Source organism: Oryctolagus cuniculus, chromosome 9 (genome assembly GCF_051225735.1).
Source record: "Oryctolagus cuniculus isolate XC-2025 breed Fujian yellow rabbit chromosome 9, ASM5122573v1, whole genome shotgun sequence".
In the NCBI taxonomy this organism is placed as follows: domain Eukaryota; kingdom Metazoa; phylum Chordata; class Mammalia; order Lagomorpha; family Leporidae; genus Oryctolagus; species Oryctolagus cuniculus.
In genome coordinates this window covers 71,221,196-71,239,200 of record NC_142875.1, presented here as the reverse complement: position 1 = coordinate 71,239,200, position 18,005 = coordinate 71,221,196, and the positions used below count along the sequence as shown (strand labels likewise).

Below are 18,005 nucleotides of genomic sequence, written 5' to 3'. Positions count from 1 at the left end.
TGCATACCAAACAATATAAGCAGAACCATGTATTTTTTTTTTGGAATAAACATTTTCACTAACTTTTTGAATAGCCCTCTGTGTATAAATTTCAAATGTTTCTGATATCAAAATAAATAAGTTTATCTTTTATTCCATTGTCCATGAATGTTTTTAATTGCTCTCATATATACTGCATTCTGTTTATTTAGTCATCTGTCAATGAACATTTGTATTACATCCAACTTTTAGCTATTATGAATGAAGCTGCTATGAACACGGGTGTACAAATATCCATTTGAACCCACTCCCTTTTCATTTTGGGTGTACAGCATTTATTAATTTTTGAATGCTTGATTTCTGATTAACCTCATCTCATCATGATGTGTTTTTTTTTATGTATTTGGATTTGATTTATAGAAATTTTGTTCAGACTTCTGACATCTATTTTCATGAGGAAAGGTGGACTGCATTGTGGATTAGCATTGTGGCACAATGAGTTAAAGGCGCCCCCTGGGATGCCTGCATCATGTGTTTGTGCCATTTCAAGTTCCAGCTCTTCTGCTTCTTTGTTAGCTTTATGATGATACACCAGGGAAAGCAGCAGATGATGGTTTTGTCTTTTCTTGTATTCTTTTTGCTCAGCTTTAGTTTAGGTAATACTGATTTCATTGAATAGGTTGGCGGTCTTTCATTTCTTCAGAGAGAAAAGGAGAGGCAGAGAGAGAGGTCTTCCATCCACTCGTTGACTCCCCAATTGGCCACAACGACTGGAGCTGCACCGATCCAAAGCCAGGAGCTTCTTCCAGATCTCCCATGTGGATGCAGGGGCCCAAGGACTAGGACCATCTTCTGCTGCTCTCCCAGGCCATAGCAGGGAGCTGGATAGGAAGTAGTGCAGCCAGGTCTCAAACTGGCGCCCATAAGGGATGCCAGCACTACAGGCAGCAGCCTTACCCGCTACACCACAGTGCCAGCCCCTACTTTCGTTTTTAAAAGGTATTTTCTCTTGGTATAGAACTCTATGCTAGCAGGTTTTATTTTTTCCTCTCAATACTTAAAAGATGTTTTTCCACTGACATAAAAAACTATCTACCTTTCCCTAGTGTAATCTATGTCTAATTGACTCAACCTACGCACTGATTTCTAAAATTTCTATGCCTATATTTTTTGTATATAAAAGTTCTATTTGATTTTTATTTTTTTTAAAGATTTATTTATTTTACTTGAAAATTAGAGTTACACAGAGAGAGAAGGAGAGGGAGAGAGAGTGAGAGAGAGAGAGAGGTGTTTTCCATCTGCTGGTTCACTCCCCAATTGGCCGCAACGGCCGGAGTTGCACGGAAGAAAGGAGCTAGGAGCTTGCTCCAGGTCTCCCATGCAGATGTAGGGGCCCAAGGAACTGGGCCATATTCTATTGCTTTCCAAGGCCACAGCAGAGAGCTGGATTGGAAGCAGAGCAGCCGGGTCTCGAACTGGCACCCATATGGGATGCCGGCACTGCAGATGGCAGCTTTACCCGCTATGCCATGGCCAGGCATGTTTTTACTTTTTTAAAAATTTTTATTTAGTTTATTTGAAAGTCAGAGTTACAGATAGGGAGAGGGAGAGGGAGAGGGAGAGGGAGAGGGAGAGGGAGAGGGAGAGGGAGAGGGAGAGGGAGAGGGAGAGGGAGAGGGAGAGGGAGAGGGAGAGGGAGAGGGAGAGGGAGAGGGAGAGGGAGAGGGAGAGGGAGAGGGAGAGGGAGAGGGAGAGGGAGAGATATCTTCTATCACACTGGTTCACTCCCCAAATGGCTGCAACAGCCAGCGCTGGGCCAGGCTGAAGCCAGGAAGCAGGAGCTTCATCTGGGTCTCCCACATGGGTACAGGGGCCCAAGGACTTGAGCCCCCTTTCACTGCTTTCCCAGGCACATTAGCAGGGAGCTGGATCAGAAGTGAAGCAGCTGGGACTCAAACTGGCACACATACAGGATGCCGGTGCTGCAGGCGGCTGCTTTACCCACTACACCACAGTATCTGCCCCTTGCAGTCTTCTTATTCCCTTCTGAATTTTACACTTTGTTTGTTTTCATTTTTTTTTTCTTTTTTGGAATTATTTGAAATGCAGAGTGACAGACAGAGATCTTGAATCTAATCATTCACTCCTCAAATGGCTGCAACAGCCAGGTCTGGGTCATGGATGCTAGTGGCCCGAGCACCTGGGCCATCATCTGCTGCTTTCCCTGGTGTATCATCATAAAGCTAACAAAGAAGCAGAAGAGCTGGAACTTGAAATGGCACAAACACATGATGCAGGCATCCCAGGGGGCGCCTTTAACTCATTGTGCCACAATGCTAAATACTTTTGATTTCTTTAATCATTTAAAAAATCATGTTACAGGCCGGTGTTGTGGTGCAGGGGGTTAAAGCCCCAGCCTGCCATGCCAGCATCCCATATGGTTGATGATTTGAGTCCCGGCTGCTCCACTTCCGATCCAGTTCTCTGCTATGGCCTGGGAAAGCAGTAGAAGATGGCCCAAGTCCTTGGGCCCCTGCAATCACGCTGGAGACCCGGAGGAGCCTCCTGTCTTTGGATCAGCTCAGCCCTGGCCACTGCAGCCCTTTGGGGAGTGAACCAGTGGATGGAAGCCCTCTTTCTCTCTCTGCCTCTCCTCTCTGTGTAACTCTGACTTTCAAATAAATAAATAAATCTTTAAAAAAAATGTTATGGTCTCTTTGAGATTGCTGATCAACACCTAAGATTCCTGACATTCTAATACTCATGTTTATGGTATCTGCTTATATTTACTCAAAGTGGACTGACTGCTTGTTACTTTTGTAAATTAAAAAAATAATATGGGGTAAAGCCACTGCCTGCAGTGCTGGAATCCCATATGGGTGCTGGTTAGATTCCTGGTGCTCCATTTCTGATCCAGCTTTCTGCTATGGCCTGGGACAGCAGTATAAGATGGTCCAAGTCCTTGGGCCCCTGCACCTACATGGGAGACCCAGAAGAAGCTCTTGGCTCCTGGCTCCTGGCTTTAGATCGGCCTAGCTCCAGCCACTGCAGCCATTTGGGCAGTGAACCAGAGGATGGAAGACCTCTTCCTCTCTCTCTCTCTCTCTCTCTCTCTCTCTCTCTCTCTGCCTCTCTGTTAACTCTGCCTTTCAAATAAATAAATCTTTAAAAAAATATGAATTAATCTTAAAAGGGCTTGTTTTCGCTGTGAACCCTTTGTAGACTTCATTGTATTGGAAGAGATCTTTTGAATTCATATTCAGTGGATATTCAAAAGATATCACTGACCAAGATCAATTTATGTTAATTTCTTATGGTGGAGCTTCCAGTACCACATAATTACTTTAAACCTATATTCCAAATTCAAATGTTTTCAGTTTTGGCTTTATTTATCATGGGAACATCCCCTCCACACACACACTCCACCCCCATCTAGAGTTATGGTCAAGGATAAATTTCCTGTGGTTTCCTGAACCAGTGAGTGGAGGGTTCTGGTCCTCTCCTTTTTAAGAGGATATAAGTGCTTTATGGATGTTGGTTTTGTATGAAAATCTCAGTTCCAATTACCATATTGCTCAGGCCTTGGGCTTTATCTTTGTCCCCAACTGCATGGCCACACATAAGTATCTAACTATTACTGGTTTTCTTTCTCTCTCCAAGACAGTGGCAGTGTCAGATCATATGTGTATCACTCTTGAGTTTATGGTTCCTCTTTGCTTCTGATACACAGGAAATTTCCATTTGTATCCCTCAGGAACTTAGCATCAAATCGAAAAGAATATCTAAAACAACAAGAATGTCATTTTACCATTACCTCTAGGTGTTTGTGGAGAAAGGGTTTCAACAGTAGTCTGTATGTCAATTTTATAATTCCCTTGTAGACACAATATTTCCATATTATATTAATATTTCAATATTATATTAATGTTTTCATATTAAGAGATTCTAATACTAATAGCACATGAAGAGTGGTTTTTAGTGGTGTGCTCATCATTTATGTGTATTTGTGAGGACAACCATTAAACAAAGACAGGGAATGACACAGTTTATGAGCATATATTTAATGAAAACATAGAACTAGATGGAAACAAAGTATTTAATGACAACTGGGATTGCAAAATACTTTGGTAACTTGAGAAATGGGTAAAAAATATGATAAGCAATGATAAATAACAATGTGAAGTCCTAAATTTAGCCTAAAAGCAAAATTAAAAATAAAAACAAGAAACATCCTCAAAAGTACCTACAGGAGACTCAAGTCTAAGAACAACTTAGGTGAGAATTCTGAAGGAGTTTGAGAGCTGATGACTTGACACAAGTCCACAGTGTCAAGTGGCTGCCGAATGGCATACTATTAATATTAGGATACTGCCCAACAGAGGAGAGAAGGGAAACATGATTTTGTACTTATCAGGTTACATGCATGTATTAGTTACCTACTGCTCTGTAACAAGTTATCCAAACACTAATGGCTTAAAACAATAAAAATTCATTGTTTCTGAGTTTCTGTACAAATTTCAGAAATCCTGTGGCCACTTTAGTTGGGTGCCTCTACTGTAAGGCATCTCACAGGATGCAATGAAGGTGTGAAGTGCAGCCATAGTTTCGTCTGAAAGCTTGGTGGAGGTAAGATCTGCTTCAGGGAACGGCACTGTGACATAGTGGGTAAAGCCGCCGCCCTCCAGTGCCAGCATCCCATATGGGCACTCATTCGAGTCCCAGCTGCTCTACTTCCATTCCAGCTCTCTGCTATGGCCTGGGAAAGCAGTAGAAGATGGCCCAAGTGCTTAGGTCCCTGCACCTGCGTGGGAGACCTGGAAGAAGCTCTTGGCTCCTGGCTTCGGATTGGCACAGCTCCAGCCTTTGAGGCCATCTGGGGAGTGAACCAGTGGATAGAAGATCTCTCTCTCTCTGCCTCTACTTCTCTCTCTCTGTAATTCTGACTTTCAAATAAATAAATAAATCTTAAAAAAAAAAAAAAAAAAAAAAAAAAAAAAAAAAAAAAAGATGTGCTTCAGAGCTCCGTCACACAGCTGTTGGCTGGATTCAGTTCCTGGGATATGGACGAGAGGGCATCAGTTCCTCTCTGGCCTTTTTTTTTTTTTTTTTTTTTTTTTTTTGCATATGGGCCTCTCCACAGGATAGCCAGCCTCTATCAGAGAAGGCATCAAGAGAGCAAGAGAGGGTGAGCAGAATGGAAGCCACAGGCTCTCTGTAAGCCAATCTCCAAAGTGACGTCCCTCACCTGCCATATTCTATGTCCAGCCCACATTCAAGGGGATCAGTGTTAATACCAGGAGGCAATCTTCAAGGCTGTTTATTTTATTTATTTATTCTTTTTACAGGCAGAGTGGACAGCGAGAGAGAGAGACAGAGAGAAAGGTCTTCCTTTGCCGTTGGTTCACCCTCCAATGGCCGCCGCAGCCAGCGTGCTGCGGCCGGCGCACCGCGCTGATCCGAAGGCAGGAGCCAGGTGCTTCTCCTGGTCTCCCATGGGGTGCAGGGCCCAAGCACTTGGGCCATCCTCCACTGTACTCCCTGGCCACAGCAGAGAGCTGGCCTGGAAGAGGGGCAACCGGGACAGAATCCGGTGCCCCGACCGGGACTAGAACCCGGTGTGCCAGCGCCGCTAGGCGGAGGATTAAGGCTGCTTATTCTAACATGCCAGATTTTTAAATAACTAAATCTGTGATCAGCATATTTAAAAATCTGCTCCCTACAAGGAAAAAAGCCCAGGTCATGTTAAGCAGGAGTTTTGATGTAGAACATTTAGGCTGGAAAATAGCAGTGAAAAAAAGCAGATTGAGGGAGAAGGGTAGGACTTTTCACTACTGTTTTCAATAACTGCGAGGCTGTCATGTGTAGGACAGATTGTACTCTGCTTCTGTAACCCCAACCCTAACCCTAACCCTAACCCTAACCCTAACCCAAACCCTAACCCTAACCCTAACCCTGTAGTTCCAACAGGCTAAGCAGAGACCAACAGGGGAATACTGTAGCACTTACTGTACAATGGTCTGTTTATCTTTCTGTACCCTTCACATGGACAGGTCCTATTCACTATTATAATCCTGTTATAATAATCTTGTTCATTTATTCACTATTATAATTTTCAGAGAGTAAAGCATACTATGTACTAAAAAAATCAAAAAATTGTACTTCAGGAAAGCAAATGCTTGCTCCAAATCTTGCAATAAAGACCCCAAATGGGGCTTCTGAAGGTGACAGAGTAGGGAGGAAGCTTGCTGCTCGAGTCTAGGAGAAAAAAGTTTTACAAAAGTGAAAAGAGTGCAGTCTCAGGGAAGAGTTAGGGAGAAAACAGCAGAGGAAACTCTACGTAATTGGAAAACACAGTGGACCTCTGTGGAGGGCAAAGATGTGCACAACTTAGGACCCCAAAAGCTGAGAGCCTCTACACAAGCACTGGAGAGTAAGGTGAGACCAGACTTTAGCAGCCCAAGTCACTGGCAACAAAACTGCAGGAAGCGCCTTGAAGAAATCTGGCTTGGAGCCCCATGGGGGATAGTGTACCTGCCAAACTAGAGGAGAACAAAAAAGGAGGGATACATTTCTTTCTCCTAGATCACCCTGCAATGGCGTCCTGTAATAAGCTGACAGAGAGCAGGTGCCATTTTGTACATACGTAAGAGCTACACCAGCTCATGTCTGCATCCAGCAACCAGCCAAGCAGAGACTCCTGAGTCTGGTGGGGAGAATACACAGGGAGTCGGGTGCTTGTGACTGTAAGAGGCTTGTGTGCCAGGTCAGTGAAAATACTGAGGCTGTGTGAGAGGACTCAGGGTGTGGCTGGGACATTGGGCAGTCACTGTGGGAGGATCCACATGATCAGGGCTCCCTGGTTACCTGGCAAGAGACATTGCTGGGGAATCTGATCTTATACTGAGGACTGCACAGATCTTTTGTGTGGTCCTATGGCAGAGCGAACAAATAATATACTCACTGGGGTTAGTGCCCAGGCACTGCTCTCCTACCAGGACAGAAGCTCAGCTGAGTCTACCCCAACAGACAAGAAGATATCTCCCCTCTGATAATAAAAAAAAAAAAAAAAGATTTACCACAACAAACCAGGGTGTGTCACCTCAGACACACACTTCACCCTGGAGCACTGAACAGAGCTTGTGGCCACTCTCACCACACATCTCTAGGTATTTCCTGAAAGCAGACACTCCACTAATCCAATCAGACATAGTCCAAAAATAAAAGCCACCACAGCGAAAAATCAAAGAAACCAACAAGTATCCCCACAAATGCCAAATAACAAATGTACCAATCCAAGAAACAAGAATAAGGAAGACAACATGACACCCCCAAAAGAACACAACACCTCAATACTAGATTGTTAAGATGACGAGATTGAAGAAATGCCAGAAATGCGATTAAAAAAATTAATCATAGGATTACTCAGAAGTAATCAGAAGCAAATGCACAAACTACTGAAATCTGTACAAGACATAAAACAAAATTTCTCCCATGAAATTGAGATGTTAAAGAGAAATCAAAATGAAATCTTGGAAATGAATAATTCAATAGAACAAATAAAAAATATAGTGGAGATAATTGGTGAAGCAGAAGAAAGAATATCCAACTTAAAAGACAAAGCACAGGAAATTATACAGTCAGACCAAACACAAGAAGAAAAAATTAGAAAACTAAAAAGCACTGTTGGGAATCTATAGGATACTATCAAACTACCCAACATCTAGGAGTTCCTGAAGGTGTGGAAAGAGAGAAAGGATTAGAAGGCCTTTTTAGTGAAATAATAACAGAAAATTTCCCCAATTTGGAGAAAGAAAGGGACATCCAAGTATAAGAAGCACATAAAACTCTTGATAGACATGACCAGAAAAGATCTTCACCATCACACACTGTAATCAAACTCCCCACAGTAAAACATAAAGAAAAGATTCTAAAGTGTGCACGAGAGAAACACTGGATTACTTTCAGAGGACCTCCAATTAGATTCACATGGACTTCTCATTAGAAACCCTACAGGCTAGAAGAGAATGGTGAGATATAGTACAAGTCTAAAGAGAAAAAAACTGTCTACCCAGAATACTATACTCTGCAAAGCTTACAAATTAAGGTGAAATAAAAACCTTCCATGACAAACAGAAACTGAAATAATTCGTCACCACCCGTCCAGCCCTGGAGAAGAAGCTTAAGGGTGTGCTGCACACAGGAACACAGAAACGTGGTCATCACTATGGAAGAAGGTAAAGAGGGAAAGCTCCCAGTAAAAGTACAAAGGAAATCCAAAATAAAAAATAGGAATATTTATGGAAAAACAGCAGGGCAAAGTCATTACTCAACAATAGTCACCTTGAATGTAAATGGCCTTAACTCTCCAGTTAAAAGACACAGACTGGCTGAATGGATTAAAACAAAATCTATTTGCTGCCTACAAGAAACATATCTCACAACAAAGATGCATGCAAACTGAAAATGAAAGGATGGAAAAAGATAGTTCATGCTAACAGAAACCAAAAAAGAGCTGGTGTAACCATCCTAATATCAGACAAAATAGACTTTAACACAAAAACTGTCAAAAGAGACAAAGTAGGGAACTATGTAATGATCAAGGGATCAATTCTACAAGAAGTGAGTTTTATAAACGTTTATGCACCTGGCTATTTAAAAGAAATGTTAAAGAAACTAAAGGGAGACATAGACTCAAATACAATAGTAATGGGAAATTTCAAAACCCAGCTTTCAGTAATGGACAGATCAACCAGACAGAAAATCAGCTTAATCAATACCATAGACCAAATGGACCTAACAGATATCCACAGAACTTTTCATCCTACAGTTGCAGAATATACATTCTTCTCACCTGTGCATGGAACATTCTCTAGGATTGACCACATGCAAGGCCATAAAACAAGTCTCAGCAAATTCAAAAACATCAAAATCAAACCATTCTCTGACCACAGTGGAATGAAGCTGGAAATCAGCAACTCAAGAATCCCTAGAGCATATGCAAACACATTGCTCCTGAACAACATGCTCATGAATGAACAGTGGTCACAGAAGAAATCAAAAGAGAAATCAAAAGCTTTCTGGATTCAAATGAAGACAACAGTACAACATATCAAAACTTATGGGGTACAGCAAAAGCAGTGTTAAGAGGAAACTTTATAGCAATTGGTGCCTACATTAAGAAATTGGAAAGGCTCCAAATAAATGAGCTATCACTGCATCTCAAGGATCTAGAAAAACAACAGCAAACTGTTGTGAAGGCACACTAAAATTGTCACTCTGTCCTTTGGACAGCATGAAGACTCTAAGCACTTTCAACCGTTCCACCAAACACAAATGGAGTTCCAGGTAAAGCAATTTTACTCTGATCTCCAGCTGGCTGCCATTTCCAGTGAGTTTAGGGTAGAAGGAAGACAAAGACTGGAGGTCATACCAACGCAGTCTGGTTCCACACAGAGAGAAATCTTCCATCTGCTGGTTGACTTCCCAAATGGCCACAATAGTCAGGGCTGGGCCATATCATTAGGAGCCACGAACCTCTTCCGGGTCTCCCTTGTGGCTGCAGGGGCCCAAGGATTTGGGTCTTCCTCTGCTGCCTTCCCAGGCAAATTGGCAAGGAAGCTGGATCAGAAGTGGAGCAGCTGGGACATGAACAAGTGCCTGTATGGGATGCCAGTGTCCCAGGTGGCAGCAGTACCCACTATGTCACAGTGCCAGCCCTGTGTTGCTCTGTTTTGATCCTCAACTATTATAAGTACAGTCAACCCTCTGTATTCCTGGTGTCATACCCATTGATTCAAACAACCACAGACTGGAAATATTTGGAAAAAAAATTGCATCTGTACTGAACATGTATAGACTTTTTTCCTCATCTTTATTCCCAAATAGTATAGTACAATGGCTATTTACATAGTATTTACATTGGATTAGGTATTATATGAACTCTACAGATGATCTTAAATATATGGAAAGGTACATGTGGGTTATGTGCAAATGTTGTATCATTTTATATAAAGCACTTGAGCATTCACAAATGTTGGTGTTCCTGAGGCTCCTGGAACTAATCCCCCTATGGATACCAAAGAACAACTATATTCTCTTGTGGCAGTGAAAACCAAGAATTTTTTAAAAAATATTTACTTACTTGAGAAGCAGTAAATATAAATATATATAAATAGATATGTTTATTTATATATATTTATATTTACTGCTTCTCAAGTAAGTAAATATTTTTTTAAAAATTTATATATATTATGTATAGAGAGAAAGGGAGAGAGAGGGAGAGAGAGCAAGAGCGAGAGTGAGCTCCCATCTATTAGTTCACTCCTGCAATGGTTGGAATGGAGCCAGGAGCATGATTTAGGTCTCTGACATGCATGGCAGGAACCTAATCATTTGAGCCATCATCGATGCCTTCCAGGGTATTCATTTCCAGGAAGCTGGAGTCAGGAGAAGGAGGCGGGTGTGGAACCCAGGTATATGATATGGGATATAATATAGGCTAAATGACTACCCAAGAAATATGTTATTATTATTTTTAAGGCAAGGGATTTTTGGTTTGTTTTAATTTGGAAGGCAGAGACTTTCTCCATTCTCTGCTTCATTCCCCAAATGCCAGGAGCCCAGAACTCAATTATTTAGGTCTCCCACATAGTTGTTGGGGACCCAACTACTTTAATCATCATTTGATGCTTCCCTCGGTATGCATTAGCAGGAAGCTGGAATCAGAAGCAGAATCAAGGCTCAAACTCAGCCACTCCAATAAGGCACACAGGCACCTCAAGTGGTATCCTAACTACTGGGCCAAATGCCTAATCCTCAAGAAACATTTCAAAGTGGATAATGAATACACTCCTCTCACTTCCTACCTTGATAGTTTTTCACAGGAGTCATCTTGTTATAATCTTCTGACAAAATAAACTCCTGCCAAAAAAGAAAGGAAAATAATAAGTAAAAAGAAATTATGTAAATGAATGTTTTGGTAAAATTAGATTGTGTAAAACAAATATCATCAGAGAATTATTTCCAACATATATAACATTAGTATTTTGCCTACAAGCATTTTCATACCTCTTTAAAAGTAACAATCACAATTATGATCTAATTCAATTATTATAGGTTTACCCTGCAACCCTTAAGTTAACTTCGTGTACGCATGAAAAAGAAAAACAGATCAAGTTCAGAGTATTGATACTGGCAACTCTGAAGGTAAATCTGATGAAAAGTACTTTTATTTCAAGGGTGTCACAACTGAAAATCTGCTAGGTTCAGGTCAGTGAGAGAATGGATGGCATTTGCACTAGTAGAGAAATAAATTATAAATACTTTAAAGATTCTATTTGTAATATTAGCAATTTATTTTCCCCTGCTTACTATCCTTGCATCCCTTGGGCACCTGGCATACTACCTTGGCACAGTGAGTATTAATAAACAGTGGTCAAACAGGTATGTGGAAGGCACCTCCCAGTCTGATGAGATTAGTTCAGGAAAAAAATCAGCTTCTGTATAGCACATTGTATATACTCCTGTGGGGCCACATAAGACTTGCATATGTGTAGTCATGTCAGCATCTATGCATTTAAACAGTGAGCCACATGTAGACGCCAATCAAAGTTTATGAGGCCCAGGTTATGACTTCTTCAGCTTCTTGCAAATGCAAAATATCCATACATTCACCAAAGGTAAGTTACCAAAAGTAAGGAAAGCTGAGAAACATAGTAAATTGATGGCCTCATCTGAACTTAAAACCAGAAAAATGAATGGAATGGAAGCATTGAGAATTTTTCTTTGAAGACTTAAGGAAAGGAGAGTGGGAGAAGAGACATGGAAACTCTTTATTTGCTATCAATCAAGGTGTTTACTGAGTTTACACAGTATGTGTAATTTTTTAGAAGAAAACTATTATGATTTGTGTGATAAATGTCACAAAGGTGAAGTAGCAGGTGCTGTGAGAGAATATACACGTTCCTTTGGTTATTCATTTTTCTATCCCAGCCCCCTTTAAGAAGTAAATCTACAAATGGATTTTCTTTTTTTATTTTTTTTAAAGATTTTATTTATTTATTTGACAGATAGAGTTACAGACAGTGAGAGAGAGAGAGAGAGAGAGAAAGAGAGAGAGAGAGAGAGAAAGGTCTTCCTTCCGTTGGTTCACTCCCCAAATGGCCACAAAGGCCAGAGCTGTGCCAATTCGAAGCCAGGAGCCAGGAGCTTCTTCCTGGTCTCCCATGCAGGTGCAGGGGCCCAAGCACTTGGGCCATCTTCCACTGTTTTTCTAGGCCACAGCAGAGAGCTGGATTGGAAGAGGGGCAGCCTGGACTAAAACCAACACCCATATGGGATGCTGGCACCGCATGCAGAGGATTAACCTAGTGCACCATGGCGCCGGCCCCTACAAATGGATTTTCTTCACCAAGATTTTCTCAGTAATAACATTATTTGACTTGTCACTTTTTAAATTTGTATCATTATTCCTCCAAGGAGTGGCACTAAATCCATTTCTTAATTCCAAAGAGTTTTTAGCCTAACAATTGAGCAGAGCTGACTAATTTTTAAAGAAGTAAAGTGGCTTGCCCATTGAAGACTCGACTGTGGGTAGGGACAGCTTCCATGTGCCTAAGCAACAATTCACTGTCAGCCTTTAATCCCAGGCAAGAGCCCCTGGCCCTGAGCCCCACTCCTTAGGGAGCCCCAAATACCTCAGCAGATATAAAAAATTTATTTCTTAAAGACAATTGTCTCTACTAGGGCAAGTGTTTACTGAATTCATATAGTTCATGTTATTTTTAATTTACTGAAGTATTTCTTTAGCTTGGGCAAAAGATATTTCACTTACTTTTGGAACAAGACAAGGTATAAAATAAAACAACTTCTCACAAAGGTTTGTATATGCAGGCAAAATAAAACCTACTTTTTTTTTTTTTTTTTTTGACAGGCAGAGTGGACAGTGAGAAAGCGAGACAGAGAGAAAGGTCTTCCTTTGCTGTTGGTTCACCCTCCAACGGCCGCTGCGGCTGGCACCACGCTGATCCGATGGCAGGAGCCAGGTGCTTCTCCTGGTCTCCCATGGGGTGCAGGGCCCAAGAACTTGGGCCATCCTCCACTGCACTCCCTGGACACAGCAGAGAGCTGGCTTGGAAGAGGGACAACCGGGACAGAATCCGGCGCCCCGACTGGGACTAGAACCCTGTGTGCTGGCGCCGCAAGGCGGAGGATTAGCCCAGTGAGCCGCGGCGCCGGCCAAACCTACTTTTTTATTTATCTGTTTTTTCCTATGCTAATAAAAACATATAACCATGGGCCGGCGCCGCGGCTCACTTGGCTAATCCTCCGCCTGCCGCGCTGGCACCCCGTTCTAGTCCTGGTTGGGGCCCCGGATTCTGTCCCGGTTGCTCCTCTTCCAGACCAGCTCTCAGCTGTGGCCCAGGAAGGCAGTGGAGGATGGCCCAGGTGCTTGGCCCTGCACCCGCATGGGAGACCAGGAGAAAGCACCTGGCTCCTGGCTTTGGATCAGCGCAGCGCAGCTAGCGGCCATTTAAGGGGTGAACCAATGGAAAAGGAAGACCTTTCTCTGTCTCCGTCTCTCTCTGCCTGTCAAAAAAAATATAACCATGGGAATATGATAATAAAAACATGTAACCTTGGGGAAAAATGGGGATATTTGTCAGTTTTTATTATTTTCTTTAATCATAGAAACCATTTGCTATTCTAAGAAATATAAAAGAGATAAACATTTGAAGTTCTTTGTGACACCATTTCTTGGAAAGAAGTATTATGGAAAGTATGAATGTAATAAAATATAATAAAACAAAATGTTAAGCCACTTAGCAATGCTTTTTGTTTTTAACAAATCACACATATCTTTCCAAGAGCACCTATCAACATCATTCTTAGTAAGAACTGGCATAGGATGGAGGCACTCCAGAGTTGTTTTACTGATGACTGCTTCCAGGTTTCTTATTAAAAATATTCCAGAAAAGGTATTGTATTTTTATGTAACTCTAGTGATAAGTAGCTCTACAAAATTTCTAAAAAGAGAATCAATGGTTAAGAAGGTTATGATCATTTAAAATTTGACAGATATTTCCAAACCGAGTTTTTTTTTTAACTTAAAGATTTTTATTTATTTACTTGAGAGGCAGAGTTACACAGAGAGGGAGAGACAGAGATTTTCCATCTGCTGGTTCACTCCCCAAATGGCCACAACAGCTGGAGTTGGGTCGATCCAAAGCCAGGAACTTCTTCTGTGTCTCCCATGCAGGTGCAGAGGCCCAAGCACTTGGGCCATTTTCTACTGCTTTCCCAGGCCATAGCAGAGAGCTGGATTGGAAGAGGAGCAGCTAGGACTTGAACTGGTGCCCATAAGGGATGCTGGTGCCGCAGGCAGAGGTTTAGCCCATTACACCATAGCGCTGCCCCCCCCCAGTTGCATTTTTAAGATTTTCTCTATCAACACTCACCAACAGTACTTTATCACCTAAATATTTCTAATGCTATAATATATCAAATAATACAGATCTTCAAAAAGTTCATGGAAAATGTGCATTATGAAAAAATGTATAGATATCAAATTTTTAGAATTAAAATAAGTTTATCTTATAATTCCCTTATCCATGAACTTTCTGAAGTACCCTCATATAAAAAAAAAGTTAGTAATTGTCTCCATCTTCAACCTCATCCATTTGAGGCATCCAAATTCAAAAACATTCAAAGGGAGATGGGAAATAGCTGGTAGATGAGTCCCCACTCCATCGCTCCCTCTAATGGATTCTTTCAGAAACTGGTGTTTCTGTTTGTCCGGAGAGTTATGTATCCTGGAGCACCAGCTGGGCTTCTTCACAACACTTGAACAAGCCCGCTGTTTGAGTTTGCTGTTCCTTCACTTGCACTGCTGATCTTGGACCTCCAAATAAAGTATTAGCATTTAAGCTTTCCCTCAGGACATTTTCCAGGGAGCCAGACTAATGCAAGATTTGAACAGAAAATTTAAAGAACAGGAAATGAAAATGGCAAATTAACACATCAAAAGTGCCCTAGCTCATAAACAGGACAATACTCATAAAGCACAATTAAATATCTTTTATTTCTTTTTGCTTCAGTGTGACAAAAACTGAAAAGTTAGGAATGACCAACGCTGATCAGATATGGGAAAATAGATGATCACATGACAGTGGGAGTGGGTGGAGGAGTGAATGGCTATATACTTTCTGGAAAGTAATCTGGCAATGTTTATCAAGATATTAAATGTCGGGGTTGGGAGCCAGCACTGTGGCATAGTGGGTAAAGCTGCTGCCTGCAGTGCCAGCTTCCCATATGGGCGCCGGTTCAAGTCCTGGCTGCTCTACTTCTGATCCAGCTCTCTGCTATGGCCCAGGAAAGCAGTAGAGGATGGCCCAAGTGCTTGCACCCCTGCACCCATGTGGGAGACCTAGAAGAAGCTCCTGCTCCTAGCTTCAGATTGGCTTAGCTCTGGCCATTGAGGCCATCTTGGGAGTGAACCAGAGGATAGAAAACATCTCTCTCTGTAACTCTGCCTTTCAAATAAAAAAATAAATATTTACAAAACAAAATGCAGGGGTTGGCATTGCAGCACAGCGAGTTAATGGCTGCCTGCAACATTGTAATCCCATATCAGAGCTCAGTTCAAGTCCTGGTTGCTATGCTACCAATCCATTTCTTTGCTAATGAACCTGGGAAAGCAGCAGAAGAATGCCCAAGTATTTGGGCCCTGCCACTTATGTGGGAGACCTGGATGGAGCTCCTGACTTCTGGGTTCAGCCTGGTCCAGCCCAGGCTGTTGCAGCCATTTGGGGAATGGGTCCATTGATGCAGGATTTTTTTCTCTCCTCTTCTCTCCCTCTCTCTGTCATTCTGCTTTGATTGATTTAGTTATTTTTAAAGATTTTATTTGTTTACTTGAAAGAGTTACAGAGAGGCAGAGGCAGAGAGAGACAGAGAGAGAGAGAGAGAGAGAGGTCTTCCATCTGCTGGTTCACTCCCCAGATGGTTGCAATGGCCAGAGATGCACCAATCCCCAGCCAGGAACCAGGTGCAGGAGCTTCTTCCAGTTCTCTCATGTGGGTGCAGGGGCCCAAGGACTTGGGCCCACTTCTGCTTTCCCAGGCCATAGCAGAGAGCTGGATTGGAAGTGGAGCAGCCAGCACTGCAGACGGCGGCTTTACCCACTCAGCCACAGCGCCGGCCCCATAAATACATCTTTAAAAAAGATAGTATGGGGCTGGTGCTGTGGCGCAGCATGTTAATGCCCTGGCCTGAAGCGCCAGCATCCTATATGGGCGATGATTTGAGTCCTGGCTGCTCCACTTCCGATCCAGTTCCTGCTATGGCCTGGGATTGCAGTAGAAGATGACCCAAGTCCTTGGGCCCCTGCACGTGCGTGGGAGACCTGGAAGAAGCTCCTGGCTCCTGGCTTCGGATTGGCACAGCTCCGGCCATTTCGGCCATCTGGGGAGTGAATCAGCAGATGGAAGACCTCTCTCTGTAACTCTGTCTTTCAAATAAATAATAAAATAAATCTTTAAAAAGAAGAAAAATAAAAAATAGTAAATATGCATAATCTGAGCCAGCAATCTCTTCTGCATATACATCAGTTCATATGGATTTACATATAAATGACCTTTCTTGCTATATTCCTTTTTTGGGGGTAAAGGCCAGACTTTAGACTTCATTTACTTGAGCAAGTGTTGGGGAAGATGAAATACACCAAGAGCATGAGGGTAGAGGAACACAGCCTGTACGAGGTCCTTTACATCCTGGGCCTGTTTCCCTGCATTAAATATCCCATCCTCACCCACCCACCCACCCTGAGCAGTTGGTGGTTTTGCCATCCCCTACTGTCCCTGTCTCCTGATGTCCATCCCCTGTCAATCAGGAACCTGGATGAGGGTGATTGTCATCTGGGGTTTGCCACTCCCTTTAGGTGTTTGAAACTTGTGAGACCCCAAACTGTTGCCTCAGAACCTTGAGACCTGTGGTCGTGGCCTCTCCTGGCATAAGAGAAGATGGAAAAGAAGTGGAGAGAGTTAGGATAAAAGGAGAGCTAAAGAAAGAGGGCTGGGGTCAGAGGTCAGTCACAGGCTTCAGGATGGCAAATGTACCCTCGATGCTGAATGGCCTCTGTACCACAGCCCAAACTCCAGATTCTCGGCCTGTGTCCCTGGCCCTGGAGTAGGCATGGGCCAGGCCAGGAATACGGCTATGGAACCAGGTGTGGGGTCCCCAGAGCACATGGCTGAGTAGCATTTCCCTGGGAAGGCTCCCAGGTTCAGGATCAGTTGGTCACTGAACATCCAGGCCTTCAGGTGGCCAGGGTTGCCCTTCTGCACTGTTGATAAGGTCCTGGCTCAAGGATGTGGCTGCCACCTCTAACTGCTGTACTGCAGTTACCTGAGGTTCCAGGCTGATGGCATGCAGCTCCAACGGAGCTCCAGGTTCCTCTGCGGAGCCTGCAGGAAGCTGCAGAAGCTGCTCTAGTCGCTGATGTTGAGGGCCAGGAAGTGGCTGTCCCTGAGCAGACACACATTCCCTGCTGCCTGTGCCGTGGCTTGGTGACTGCTAAAGCCTGATCACAGATGTAGGCAATGATCGTGGAGCAGCCGCCCAGGAATGAATGAAGGACATGTAGCTGCAGCTAGCACCAGAGAGCTCAGGCTGGGGACCAGGCCGCACTCGGGGCTGCTGCCATTTAAGAACCTAATCCAGCTGTCATGGATGCTAAGTTCTTTGATACCTGGTGAGTGGATCTCATGGAAGAGGAAGCCAGTCTCACAGCAAGCCCATCCACAGTTTCAAATAGGCGTGTATTCTGCCTGTACCCCAGTCTCCTGCCACACGGTCCCACTGGCACTACAAGGCTAGTACCACTTGTCATTTTTTCTTTCTTTCTTTTTTTAAATATTTATTTTATTTATTTGAAAGTCAGAGTTACACAGAGAGAGAAGGAGAGGTGGGGGAGGGGGTCTATCATCCACTGGTTCACTCCCCAGTTGGCTGTAATGGCCGGAGCTGTG

At 43.0% G+C, this 18,005-nt stretch overlaps 1 protein-coding gene across 6 annotated transcripts in view; it reads right to left on the bottom strand.

Moving 5' to 3' along the window:
• The window catches only part of WDFY2 (WD repeat and FYVE domain containing 2), a 193,585-nt gene that overhangs the window by 53,695 nt on the left and 121,885 nt on the right, over positions 1 to 18,005 (bottom strand). For all 6 annotated transcript variants that reach the window (XR_011378806.2, XM_070048896.2, XM_089304198.1 and 3 more), the window contains one exon: positions 10,845 to 10,899. Coding sequence is in view for 5 of the 6 variants with exons in the window: in XM_070048896.2 (XP_069904997.1) it covers positions 10,845 to 10,899 (55 nt within the window). In the remaining variant the exon portion in view is untranslated. The remainder of the gene's footprint in view (positions 1 to 10,844; positions 10,900 to 18,005) is intronic.